The sequence below is a fragment of the Thunnus thynnus genome, chromosome 3, assembly GCF_963924715.1.
Source record: "Thunnus thynnus chromosome 3, fThuThy2.1, whole genome shotgun sequence".
In the NCBI taxonomy this organism is placed as follows: Eukaryota; Metazoa; Chordata; class Actinopteri; order Scombriformes; family Scombridae; genus Thunnus; species Thunnus thynnus.
This window is the reverse complement of record NC_089519.1, coordinates 15,682,117-15,695,498: the sequence shown is the minus strand read 5'-3', so window position 1 is coordinate 15,695,498 and position 13,382 is coordinate 15,682,117. Positions and strand designations below refer to the sequence as shown.

Sequence of the window (13,382 nt, the reverse complement as noted above, 5' to 3'; positions counted from 1 at the left end):
TCTTACCATTTACCAATTGATTTTTCTGGAAAAATCAATTAAAAAACTGTTTATGGATAAAATAACCAGACAGGAATATCTGTGTTTGGGTAATTCAGCAATTGGAATAACTTACAAAGTCAAGGTACTTCATCACTTGATGCTAAAGTCATAAAAATCCAATATTGCCATAAACAGTTTTGTTCATTGATTTACCACATTTCCTATAGTGACATATCACAGAAATGGCAAACAGTATGGCAAAATGTGCATACTAAATGTTCATATAAAATGTTCACCATACTGTGTGTACTGCTGTAGCCATTTCTGGTTTACACATTCATATACTACAAACACTACATCAAAATTACTTTTGAACAATAACACATTCAAAATTGAAGAAAAATAATACTTTCAAAACACATCTCTAAGATGTTTCCAAAACAGAAGAAACTCCTTTCATTTCTCTGTGCAAAAAAATGACTGTGGTGCAAGTGTACATGAAAGAGATCTCAAGTTAAGGAGCAACCTGTTTGTCCATACACTTGAGATTACTCCACTGCCAAAAGGTCATTTTTAAGGTTCAACACCCTCAGCTTCCCATCCTCTGGGCCCAATAAGACTTTCTGGGTAAAGTCAATTGTATTGGCAGAGTAACTTAGATGCAGCGCATAAATCAGTGCAAAAAGCATGACAAATGCGTCAGCAAATGTGGGTAAATCAATAACTATGTTACCCTCAAGCAGGACCACAGTCCTCTCTGGGCAGAAGAACATGGCATCTGTTGAATTGGCACTGATCAAGAGGAGCCCAATTGGTACATCGCCAATGTTTGGTTCGTCAGACTACGCCACCTGCAGATAAGAACTGAAAGGTTACCTTTGACCCTGGACTGCCTCAGCTATTTCCAAAGGCTGCTTGCTGAAAAATGCATCAATGGCCTATCAGAAGACAAATAGCAGTCAAAACAATGAATTACAATACAAAAATGTGATTTGATTCAGTGGTTTCAATTAATATGTGCAAGTGTACATTTTGTTCACACATGGCACAGTAACTATAGCATTTATTAAGATCAAGCTCAAATTTGGTAATATTACCATTGTTGCTTCAAGTGCAGAATTTCAGCATTACAAAAAAGATTGCAGTATGGAATTTATTCAATGTTTTCCATTACATCACAGCAACAAGAAAACCCTGTTTATTTTCGTGTAGCTATAGATTTAACTTACTTACACTTGAGTCTATAGTCCTAGTGACAACAGTGAGAAATAGCATACTGCTCAGAACTTGTGGTTATGGCTACAGGTCTAGCACATCATTTTACTATTGAAATTTGATTGATTTTTTTATTTTTTTTAACCAACTGAAGCTTGGAATAGATCATGAAATTGTATATTTTAGAGAGTATGAATGATTCAAGCCAAACATTGGACAAGAATCAGTTACTAATTTATCTTATCAACACCCATGTAATATGGAAATTTTGAATGGTATTTATTATGAATTGTTCTGTACAAGATGTGGATTTCCATTCATTCACACAGTGGAGGCATTGTTTTTGATTAATAAAATGAAAACAGACAATTAATGTTGTCCAGATATTTATTATACCTCATTCCAGCCCTACAAATCTTGGAATGTATACTATGATCGTAACCCTAACCCCTCAAGAAAAACATGACCTTAATTAAAGTAGGATTTATTGCATATGGAAAATTTTAAACTAAATTGAAACAAATCAAACAATGAAATTACATTAAATGTGTTGTTTTTCCTATTTATGTATGCATGCACTGTGTCATAATTAAATTAAAACATATGTTAAATTACAATTATATTGCACTTTCTCTTTAATAACTGAATGAATTGTTTTTCATTGTGACATAAATTTTCCATACCACCTTTAAATGAAATCACAATACAGAAATCAAATCGAAGATGATTACTGCATTTCAGTGTTGCCCAGCAGAGAGCAGCATAGAGCTCCCAATACTAAAGACAAAGCATCATTACGTTTTCATGAGGAGGTACAGGAAGCTTTTAAAATAAAACAGTTAATTCAGTTATTAGAGACAAAAAGCTAAATTATTTTCATTAAAACTATGTTATATATTTAACTATGACACAGTAAATGCATACACAAAAGGAAATGCATATACCATTATACCATTGTTGTTGTTGTATTGTATTTCTGGCTGAACCACAGGGACAAGTTCTATAAACACTAATGTCAGTGACTGAGTGATGAAGTTACACCATTGGTCAGCCAATCACTTGCCTTGCCGTGTGTCGCCATTTCCTGTATCTGTTGTTTCAAATTAAAATCCCTCTACACAGTCCAGCCATATACCAGGATTTGACCTAGTCTTGTTTGGTTTCATTTCTTCTCATTTAGTATTGGGGCATTTAAATTTTTCCATAATGGGTGGGCTGTTGAGTGACTGTAAATTGTCAAAGCCAACTTCAAATAATCGCCAAGTCTAAAATAATACCCAGGGGCCAGGTCAGCATGAACAAGTAAAGGCAGGTTGCTGATAAAGGCCAGGTGAAAACACACTGAGGGAGTTGGAATTACCTGTAGCCAACTTCAACACCTCACGTAGTAAATTTAATATAATGCCCATTTCCACAGCACTAATTCTTGTTACACTCACCACTTTGCTGCTCTCGGTTTCTTTTTTTTCCTTTTCTTTAAGCAGATCAACATTGAGAAAGTGTTGATTTTGTATCAAATAGAGAACAAGAGAAATTGAAAATGAAGGCCTATCTCTTAAAAAAAAGCCTTTCCCAAATGAAGACTTTGGTCATCATTTGAGAATTTATGGTAGACTGCAGAAAGAGCTGTATTTCAAAGACATCCATAAGTGGACAGCATATTCAACACGTGCTTGTTCTCTGATTTGTGTCCATTCTATACTCTATGATGACTACAATTTTAATGGTAATATTCAAACTCATAATCACAAAAAAGTGATTCACTGGATTGGATTAACAAAAAAATTTAACTCTTTGACCAATAATATACTGACTTACATCCCATTGCTTCAGAAATCCAGAGTCATCCTCATGTAGATATGCAGATATGCAGGGAGCACAGAGGACAGCAGCACGTTTAACATGGACATCAACTTGTTCCTTGGGAGCAAGAACATATTCTTGCCTTACTATGGCTGGTTAACAGCATAGCCACACAACACTATATTAAAACAAATAGCCTTACCAAAATTCTTAGATAAAAGATAAAGATAAACCAAAATCTACTGTAACATCATTATCATGCTCCAAGAAGCTTAACCAACTTACCTTGAGGTCATAAATCCTGAAGATCTGACTAAGGACTTCAGCTACTTTTCCTGTGTGTGCAGCTTTTCTCCTGAACAAGCTCTGAAGACGAGGGGCATGCCGGTCAGAGTTTGCACTTCCAAGCCATTGGAAAACCAAAATTACCAAATTAAACAAATAGCCAGAATTCTATTTACAATTCTAACATATAGAGTGAAAACAGTTATGAGAGGAGTATTATGGATACCAGATTGAAGAATCAGTATATCAGCCAGTTGTTTCAGTCTCAGCCTAAAGAGAGGGGAGATTGCAAAGTTAGATAGGTTGCAATCTTTTTACAAAACCAGAGTAAAATATCAGAGAAGCATTCAACATGTATCAGTTACCTTACATTACAGAAATTACATGACATTGTAACAAAGGCTTTGCTGGGTGTAATTGTTCAAACAATGTAACAGGCTACTTAACGCATTTTAACTTTGGCTGAGTAAAAATCCTTATTTATCCATAGAAAAAAATAGAAATCTTCAAAACAGTCCTTTTATCACCAAAAAATAAAAGAAACAAAAGCCTATACTAGCTCTTAGGTTTAGTAGGCAGATAAGGACCTTGGGTGTTTTTCTTTTTACTTATCATCAGCAACACTTCTAATCTTTGGAAGTCAGGTTACCGCGCACAGACCCAGGCCACTGGGCCCTGGCCGTGACCGTGACGGGGTTATTTCACACACAAATTAGGAGCCAACATTTTACATTAACTCGCCTTTCAAAAACACATGACATGTAGTACAGTGTAATTGCATTACATTAAGGTAAAACTTCAATGCAAACCATTGCCTTCACTGAAACATGCCCAAACATGCGTGCCGAATGCCGATTAAAAATGTGGCTCAAAAAGAACCAGAAAACTTTAAAAGCACGATTAATGCAACACAAACTGTGCACAAAAAATTAACGATAACGTTAACGTTGCTGGTTTCTACTTTTCAATCACTTTTAATTAGGCAGATGTGATTAACACAAATTATTTTTTTCAAATGCATAAAACAACTCTAAACTGACACACTAAATCTTACTAACATTACGTAAATTAAATACAACAAAACATGGATCTAACCAACAAATAACTCACATGGATGTATTACAAGAGCTCTTACAATACATCCATGATAATGTGGTGTAATTTCAGAGACTTGTGGGAATCAAACTGCAAAGCAAATGATGGTTATTGATGTTATCCAAAGTATGTTGAATTATTATCAGTATGAAGCATGATCAATCATAATATATGTGCACTTCACAGAACCTTGTAATCAATGAAAGGGCACATAATATGTTAAAGAAAATCACACGCAGGGCACTGATGAAATTGTAAGCATGTCTGTATTAAACTTTAGTATTTTTTTAAAAAATAACCTTAAGAAAGAATCAAGAAATAAGGGTGAAAAATTGGCAAGAATAACTTTAAAAAATAAAGCCAGAGGGGAATTTAGAAATAATGGTGTAAAATAAACCTGAACATCTTAAAAAATTAAAGGAGATATGTCTGAACAGGTCTGGGTGAACAGAACATGCCCAAACATGTCCAGGCCTATTTTTAGGATTTCAGCCTTACAACAGCTGATGTAAAGAGTTTCTAATGGTGTAATTGGCCAACAGTATAAAAGAAGGGGCACTGGCCATTATGACTCAGACTGAGTTTGGTGAACCTTGTGTGCACTGTAAACTGCTCTCCTTTTTTGCCTGCATTAAAGAACATTTTGCCGCTCAGAACTCTGACTCCTGATGTTTCTTTTTGGACACCAAGGAGAAGTTTTTTCTTGAGCTGATCTGGAACTTTTTTCAACTGAGGTCCAAAGATTTATTACAACAATAACTCACCAGATTAGGGCAACCAGGGAAAACATCAGTATGATGGCGGTCAGTGCAGCCAGCACGGTAGCAAAAGATAGCTGATCAGGTGGAGAAACTTGCTGCCACAGCACGTTTCTCTTAGAATATCTTCACCGGCTGTCCCACAGCAAGTTAACCGGAGGAAAAAAAGGTCTCACTTTCTTTCACTGCTTCAGCTTAAAAATATAGCGAATTTACTCACAAGCAAAAAACTTTTTAACATATTCCTTTCCCAGAGCCAGCAGTAGTCATGGCGGACATTTCCAGTTTGGCGAAGAAGTACGTACACATGTGCATGACGTCACGCGGATTAAACGATTGCAGTCAAATGATTTGAGTACAGTACATCATAATCATTAAAGTGGTTAAGGGCTGTACACTTAAAATTAGAAATGTTTACAAATAACTCAAACAGTTTGCCGTGAATTAGCTGTTTTAAATTTTTGAGTTAATACAACCCTTCTTTAACAAGCCTATACTGTTCGGTCTTACAGCGTAGATTAGATAGATTATGTTTATTATTTCCTGCTCTTCAGCCATTAAAAGTGAATTAGACTGTTTCAGGGTATCCAAATCTAGTTCAATGTAAATTCCTGAAAAAACATTAAACGTGACCTTTGAACTCTTGATTGAACAGTCAGACTTCAGCCTTTTATTAGGTTTAGTCTTAATATCACACCTTTATTTCTAGTTCAGTTGACACAGAATCACATCTTTGTTCTTGAGTGGCATAAATCATAAACATAATCCATGAAATAAATGCTGTGATGACAAACAAAACTAAAACTAAATCAAAGACAAGTTATAATGCTAACAAGTAAACCACAGAGAAGAAATGAATAGATTCTGATGGAAATATTAATTCTACGCCCACTAGGTGGCAGCACATCAAAAGTAATCATCCATCAGAGGAGCGTGAGAACTTTTTTCTATCTCAGCAGAACACAAATTGACAAGTGCAGTGGTTAAATGACAATATAACTGTAAAGACACTTAAATGACAGCATTTAATACTGTCAAATGTTAACCTACACTAAATATCTCTTAAGGCGATTTTCAAAAGTAAATGTGAAGAGAGAAAGAAGAGGTGAGAACCATGATATGATGAGAGACTCAGCCTTACTAATCTATAGTAGAGCTCTACCTCAACAAATACAATGAGCTTAATCAGTCATTTAGATAAATGAGTGTGTAGGGGCTTCTGGAGAGTTCCTCTCTAGATGAAATATTTGAATATGGGACCACTCAAAATTTGAGCACCCAATTGCCTTGCCCAGTTGTTTAACTCCTCCAACTATCTTTTTTCCAGCATCAACCACAAGTTCACCAGCTTTTACCAGAGGATATAGTGGATTAAACTCCTCAGCTTCCTCTCTGGCCTCATTCTCATGCCTGTTCTGCAACTTTTTCATTTCCTCTATTACGTTTCTTTCATGCTGTTCCTTTAGTCTTTCCATCTCCCTTTCTTTCTCCTCTCTCTCTCTCTTTCTCTCTGCCTCTCTCTCCTCCCCCTCTCTCTTCCTCTCCTCATTCATCTCCTCCTTCTCTCTCTTCCTCTCCTCCTCTCTCTCTCTCTTCTCTCCCTCTCTCTGTCAGCCTGGAGTTGGGCATTCATTTTCCTCAGCTGTTTTTCATATTTTTCCTGTAGTTTCCTCTCCAGTTCCTCTTGTTCTCTGCGTATTTGTTCTTCTTTCTCTTTGAGGATGCGTTGTTTCTCCTCCTCGATCGCCCTCTCGGCCTCTTGGAACATCTCGTTGGTGTAGTGGCTTCCTCCATTCTTCTGGACTATATTTCTGATTTTCTGGAGCAGCTCGATGACCTGAGCACCATCCTTCTGTTTATTATTGAAGACTCTGCTCTTTAGGTACATTTATATACAGCCTCTGCTCTTTAGGTACATTTATATACAGCCTCTGCTCTGCATAGCAGTGGGAATCAGACAGGGCTTATGTTGTACACATCTTCTAAGGGTGCTCGATCAAACAGGTAAATTAAAATCATATGTGGAAGAAATATTTATGTATTTAGCAAACTGGGCTGCCACAACGGCCCAACATCCTCTAACATTGTGCCAAACACAAGCAGTGAGAAATGCAGTTAGTGATGTGCTCAGTGATTTCTTTCCTGCATTTCAGTGTCAGACATGCCCTCTTCATGACAAAGCTGATGCTTTAGAACAGACTCTCCAATGCGCTGTTTTGTTACATCCACTTACCTGTTGATGGGGGTGATTGAATGTGGTTGATTAAATGAGAGCACTAGGCTAAGGGGTGTGTGTGTGTGTGTGTGTGTGTGTGTGTGTGTGTGTGCATATGTACCAAGTATTACTCATGTTGTGAGAACACAAATCTGTTTACAAAGTCACTTGTGGGGACTCACCGCCCTTTAGGGGACAAAAAGCAAGTCAATGAAAAAACTACTTCACACTTACTCCAAGCCAGCAAATTTAATCAGGACGTTTCCATCCTACTCAGATCTTCATTCAAAATGATTTTTCAGTGATGCTGCTTTCGCTGTTGCTGCTTTAAATAACAAACAGTGGCAGCAGGCTAGATCAGCTGTAGTAAATTAAGGTTAATGCTAAGACTAAAGTGAAAAGTTTATCTGTTCTCTGGTGAATGTGCTCTCTGCTGCTGTCTGTAGTCAGCTGAAGACACATCACTCTGTAACACCACTGTACAGCCACAAGTGAACCATGTGTGTTCCGTAGTTCAACAGGGACCAACAGAGTAGCAACCCCTAGCTGATCACCCCACATCAATTTAAGAATCTCACAGTTAAACTTTGATTCATATCAACATTTTAATATGATCAGTTTAATAGTTCTGAATCAGGACAAGAATACATGCATACATACAGGATGTGTCAGATACATTTAACGCTCATCTTACCTTCAGGTTGTTGCTACACTGTGAACATGAATTAGGCAAGCACTAAAAACTGTGGTGTTTCTGCCAGCAAATGTTAATTCGACATCTTTGAGTCGTTGAGCCTTTTTACTTGCACATTCAATTTAATTCAATTCACTTTAATGATCACACACCTAAGCTGGTGGAATTGCTGAAAGGTTAACATAATAAGATTTGATAAGTGGATTCGATACGGGATTCAAATTTACTAAAATTCTATCAAACCCCATCCCTAGGTCCAATCCTCTGATTGGCTTGTTTGTTTGTTTTTAGCTGTGGGAACATTCATTTACAAGAGCAACACCAAAAAATCTGAAAAAACTCCCTCAGTTTCGCAAAGTTTTTACACTCACTTGAGGTGGTTTTTGCCTTTTTTGAAAAAGCGTTAATGTGCTAAATAGGAGATGGAAACACCTTTACTTAATAAGTTCTGATGAAGCCAACATGACTGATCAGCTGTTTCCGCTGTCAACATCTCCCCAGATATTCGTATGAATTTGCATGAAAACATGGCCAATTCTAGCCGGCATGAAAGAACAATTACAACTTGCCCAAACAAAAACAAATTCCTGAAGATTTCTCTCCATTTTTCTCTCATAGATGGTCAAGGCGACTGGTTTTATTTCTGGTTCGCAACCTCTACTTCTTCTACTCTGTTTATTATAGCAATGCTTTACATAGCCTATACTGCCAACTTCTTATGAAACTATGCTTTGTGTAGCGTAGTTTATTAGCTCCAAACCAGATGATGGAAACGCACCTAATTCGCATTTTCTTTTCTTTTTTTCTTTTTATTTTTGCGACATTTCAGAAGTTTGCTTAAAATTCGCACACAGCTAAAACACAGCTACTGTCTTAGAGGCAGACCAAACAAGTACATTTTCAAGCATAAAATATGTGTAACCTTGACACGTGCATCACAAAGAAATAAAGAAATACAGTTTTGTCTAACAGATGATAGAACTCCCATTTGGCCATGTTGAAAGACAGGTGAAAAAGTTAATGTAATGAGTTTCATGAACATATCGTAGAAGAAGTAATTATTAGGAGTTGGAAGAGAAGGTTTTGAATATGCCAATTATATATTATTAAACTAATAATAAACTACATTTTATGATTAAATTGAAATTGCACTTCTCTGAAATTCACAACTTCTCTGACTCCGCTGAGTTAATGAACAATGAACATGATGATTCCACTGAACTGATTAAAGGATTATGCAAGAAAATGGATTACTTGTTTCAGCTTGACGTCTAGCTGACCTTTCATAGCTTTCCCTCAATCTTTCTCTTTCCTCTTTAACTTGTCTTTCATGATGTTCCTTTAGTCTATCCATCTCCCTTTCTTTCTCCTCTCTCTCTCTCTTTCTCTCAGCCTCTCTCTCCTCCCTCTCTCTCTTCCTCTCCTCACTCATCTCCTCCTTCTCCCTCTTCCTCTCCTCCTCTCTCTCTTTCTTCTCCCTCTCTCTGTCAGCCTGGAGTTGGTCATTAATTTTCTTCATCTCTTTTTCATATTTTTCCTGTAGTTTCCTCTCCACTTCTTCTTGCTCTCTGCGTAGTTTTTCTTCTTTCTCTTTGAGGATGCGTTGTTTCTCCTCCTCGATTGCTCTCTCAGCCTCTTGGAACATCTCATTGGTGTAGTGGCTTCCTCCGTTCTTCTGGGCTATATTTCTGATCTTCTGGAGCATCTCAATGACCTGAGCACCATCGTTCAGTTTATTATTGAAGACATGGTACTGGCCGTTACATCTGGCTACGAGTTCCTGCAGGTCTGGACTTTCATCCAAGAACTCCTCAATAGTGGTATCTTCAAGAAGATCACCATGAGTAAAGAGCACCATGCTGTATCTGTCTGCAGCCTGGCCAAAGATTTCTTGAATCTTCTGCACCGTCTGCTTTTCCTCATCTGTGAATCTTCCCAGCCTGATGACCACCAGGAAGACATGGGGTCCAGGAGCAGCAAAAGAGATGCACTTGCTCATATCTTTAGTGGTTTCATCCATGCCGAACCTGGTGTCAAACAGGCCTGGGGTGTCGATAACAGCAACCTGTTGTCCATGCACCACAGCTTCACCCTTAGAACAGTATACAGTCATAGACTTAGCACTGAACTTTGAGTCAAAGCACCGTCGTCCCAGGATGGTGTTTCCAGTGGCACTCTTCCCAATGCCAGTCTTCCCCAACATCACTATCCTCAGCTCTGTGTCATTTCTTCTGATGGGTCCTGAGTAGAAGAATGATAAGCATTAGATACGTACAGACAGTTCAAAATTCATCAACATCAAGGTGTAAATTTGTTTTATTTAATACAACTCTTGCAGTGATAGCAAAACATGTCTTGATCTATCAAATGGATAGAACTGTATGGACTGGATCAACAATCTACAAGAATCATTGAATTATTTCATTTTATTATAGTTGTTATGACTCATTATTTAAAGTGCCAGCTCTCTGTAGATCCAGAGCATATAGTCAGTTAATAGTATGAGATTATTAATTTTTACAATGATCAAAGAAATAATTTGTTTAAGAAGACAAGCCAGAAGTAGATTTGATTAAGAAAATGAATGCAAAATATCTAATGAATGTTAAATAAATAATCAATAATATAATAATAATCGCATGGATAACTTATATAAAATAAAAATATGTGTGAAATATGTAAATATAACAATAATTTGTGAAAATATTTTAGAAATTATCAAAAAATTAAAAACTTTATTAAATTGCTCTTATTTTCATAATGGGTTTTACTTTTTATTCCATGATAGAATTTTTTATTTCAAAATGCCTTTTTTCAAAAGTCAATTTTTACTTCATAATGACATTTTTACATGTTTGTTTCATGTCAAGCATTTTCAAAGAGATATAGATTTCATATTATATGACATAAAAGTAATCGTTTGTGTTTGCAAACATGTGCTCGCACTTAATTTGGTACTCAAATGGTTAAGGAGAAGAAGGCAGTCTGACCATCAAGTACCACAAACAAATAAATAGTCATGATTCCTAGAGAAAGAGTAGGTGTCTGAGTGTGTGTGCGTGTGTGTGGTCAGGTTTTTGAGCAACTATTTGAAAGAGGCAACAGTAAGGGTAAGTGTCATGGAAGTGAGACACTTTATAGCCATAAATAAAACTTAAAGTGATATAAGTATACAATGACATTATCGGCACCAGTTATTACATTTTCAATGTTTTTTTTTTAAACCCAGCTAATAATGTTACAACCAGCCAATAATGTAATAACTTATTACAGTATGCCCAAATAGTTATTACATTATTGGTTTAGAAATTGTATTACATCATGGGCAATTAGTAGCAATTAGCAATGATTACATTATTGGCTGCTCAAGCCTGTCATTCTGGGTGCACATGAAAGCTGCTGCATGCTTGTGTCAGACAATCACAACCAAGCGGCCCCTTTATTCTCACTGCCACAGGGGGGAGACAAAAGTCGTGCACTTCAGCTTTAAACAAATGTTATTTGGACTAGTATCAACCATGCAGTTCCTTTTCATTTAACAGGGGGAGCTTATGTGTGCAGTGTTGTCTGCAGTTTAAAGGAAGTATTCTCATTTCTTGTAAATCAAGGAGAGACGGGTGAACAAAATCAGACTGTCTGTATTCTTTATAATAAAAAGTTAGATAAGCACAGGACTGACTTCACTTCATGTCCCCTTGTTTTTCATGTTGTGACACTGTGAAGTATTTAAGATTGTAACAGTGAGAAAAATCCATACAAACAAACCTGATGTCACAAAGCTGAACAGGCTGACAGAAAAAGATTGAACGACAACTCAATTCATTATGATTAAATGCCATTTCATCATAATGAGTTGTCATAATTCCATTCATATAGTCATGTGATTATTTATTTCATAATGCCTTTTTATTTATACATTTTGAGGTTCCATATCTGTAAATTAAAGATGAATGAATAGTTTAAGTTCTGTCTTGTATATCTGTATATATTTCTTCTTTTTCGTGAGTGGTCATACCCAACCACTCAAGAAAAAGTTGGATTTTGTGAATATGAACATAACAAAATGAATGTTTTCAATTCTACCTTGTATACATATATATATTTGATATTCAGAGGAGTAAAAGCACCAAAGCGCTGTGGATGAAACGTTAATACATATTATCATAACTTACCAAAGGTGGTGTGTTTCCTGTCCATGTTTGGGTTATAGAGTGCAGAGTGCCTTTGAAGTGAAGATGTGAGTCTTTCTGCTGCTACTACTCCTTATATGATGGTTACAAAGCACCAAACCACACCCACAAATATCTGCATTTCAGACATCACAGTGACATGGCTTTGTGCTGATTGATCAGGTTTGTTTGAGTACACCTTCCTCACTGTTACAGTCCTAAAGACTTCACAATGTTAGAAAAAGAAAAAAGACAATGCATGAAAAACCAGGTTGACATGAAGTTCAGTCAGTCCGGTGCTTTTCCAACTTTTATAACGAGGATTAGCTTGAGTATTCAGCCCACCTCCTCTGCGTACAGAAATTCAGATTTTGTTCACCTGAATTGAGTTGTCATTCAATCTTCTTCTGTCAGCCTGTTCAGCTCTGTGCCATCAGGTTTGTTCGTATGGATTTTTCTCACTGTTTGAATCTTAAATACTTCACAATGTTACAACATGAAAAACAAGGTGACATGAAGTTGAGTCGTTCTGTACTTATCTAACTTTTTATAATAAAGTCTGACATTGTTCACCTGTCGCTTCTCGATTTACAAGAAGTGAGAATACTTCCTTTAAACTGCAGAAAACACCGTAGACATCTGATCCCCCTGTTAACTGAAAAAGGAAGTGTATTATTAATACTGGTCCAAAAACAATGGATAAGTTTGTCTTACAACAATGCTCACATACCCATATGCACACTGAAAGAATTCCTGTTGCTTATACTTATTGGGGAATAAAATCCAATCTCTTTCTCTCCACTATCCACTGTCCACAATCTTTGTGCTGTATATTCATGTTAACAAATAAGATTTTTTGTTTTTCCATGACCACACATTTGCTTTCACTTTCTGTTAATATTACAAGGGTTAGTTAATTCATATCTTCTTCTTTGGTTAATGTTTCTGTTACTGTCTCAGGTGTTCTCCCACTTTAGCTTTTTCTTTGCACACTGTACAGACCTCCAGGTCCAGAAAATTAAATCATTACCTTGACAACCTGTTCAGCTTTTTGCTGTCATGTTTGTTTGTCTGTACCTTTCTCACAGTCTTAAATTCTTCACAGTGTTACATGAAAAACAAGGTGACATGAAGTCCTGTGCTTATCTAACTTTTTATAATAAAGA

General features: G+C 36.5%; 1 protein-coding gene across 1 annotated transcript; it reads right to left on the bottom strand.

Moving 5' to 3' along the window:
• Nucleotides 1–7,958: 7,958 nt before the first annotated feature.
• Nucleotides 7,959–12,381, bottom strand: LOC137179633 (GTPase IMAP family member 4-like). The gene is made up of 2 exons (XM_067584460.1): nucleotides 12,220–12,381; nucleotides 7,959–10,288 (listed from the first exon to the last, which is right to left on the bottom strand). The coding sequence occupies exons 1-2, from the start codon at nucleotides 12,242–12,244 to the stop codon at nucleotides 9,273–9,275; spliced, it is 1,041 nt and encodes a 346-aa protein (XP_067440561.1). The 5' UTR covers nucleotides 12,245–12,381; the 3' UTR covers nucleotides 7,959–9,272.
• Between the last annotated feature and the right edge of the window lie 1,001 nt (nucleotides 12,382–13,382).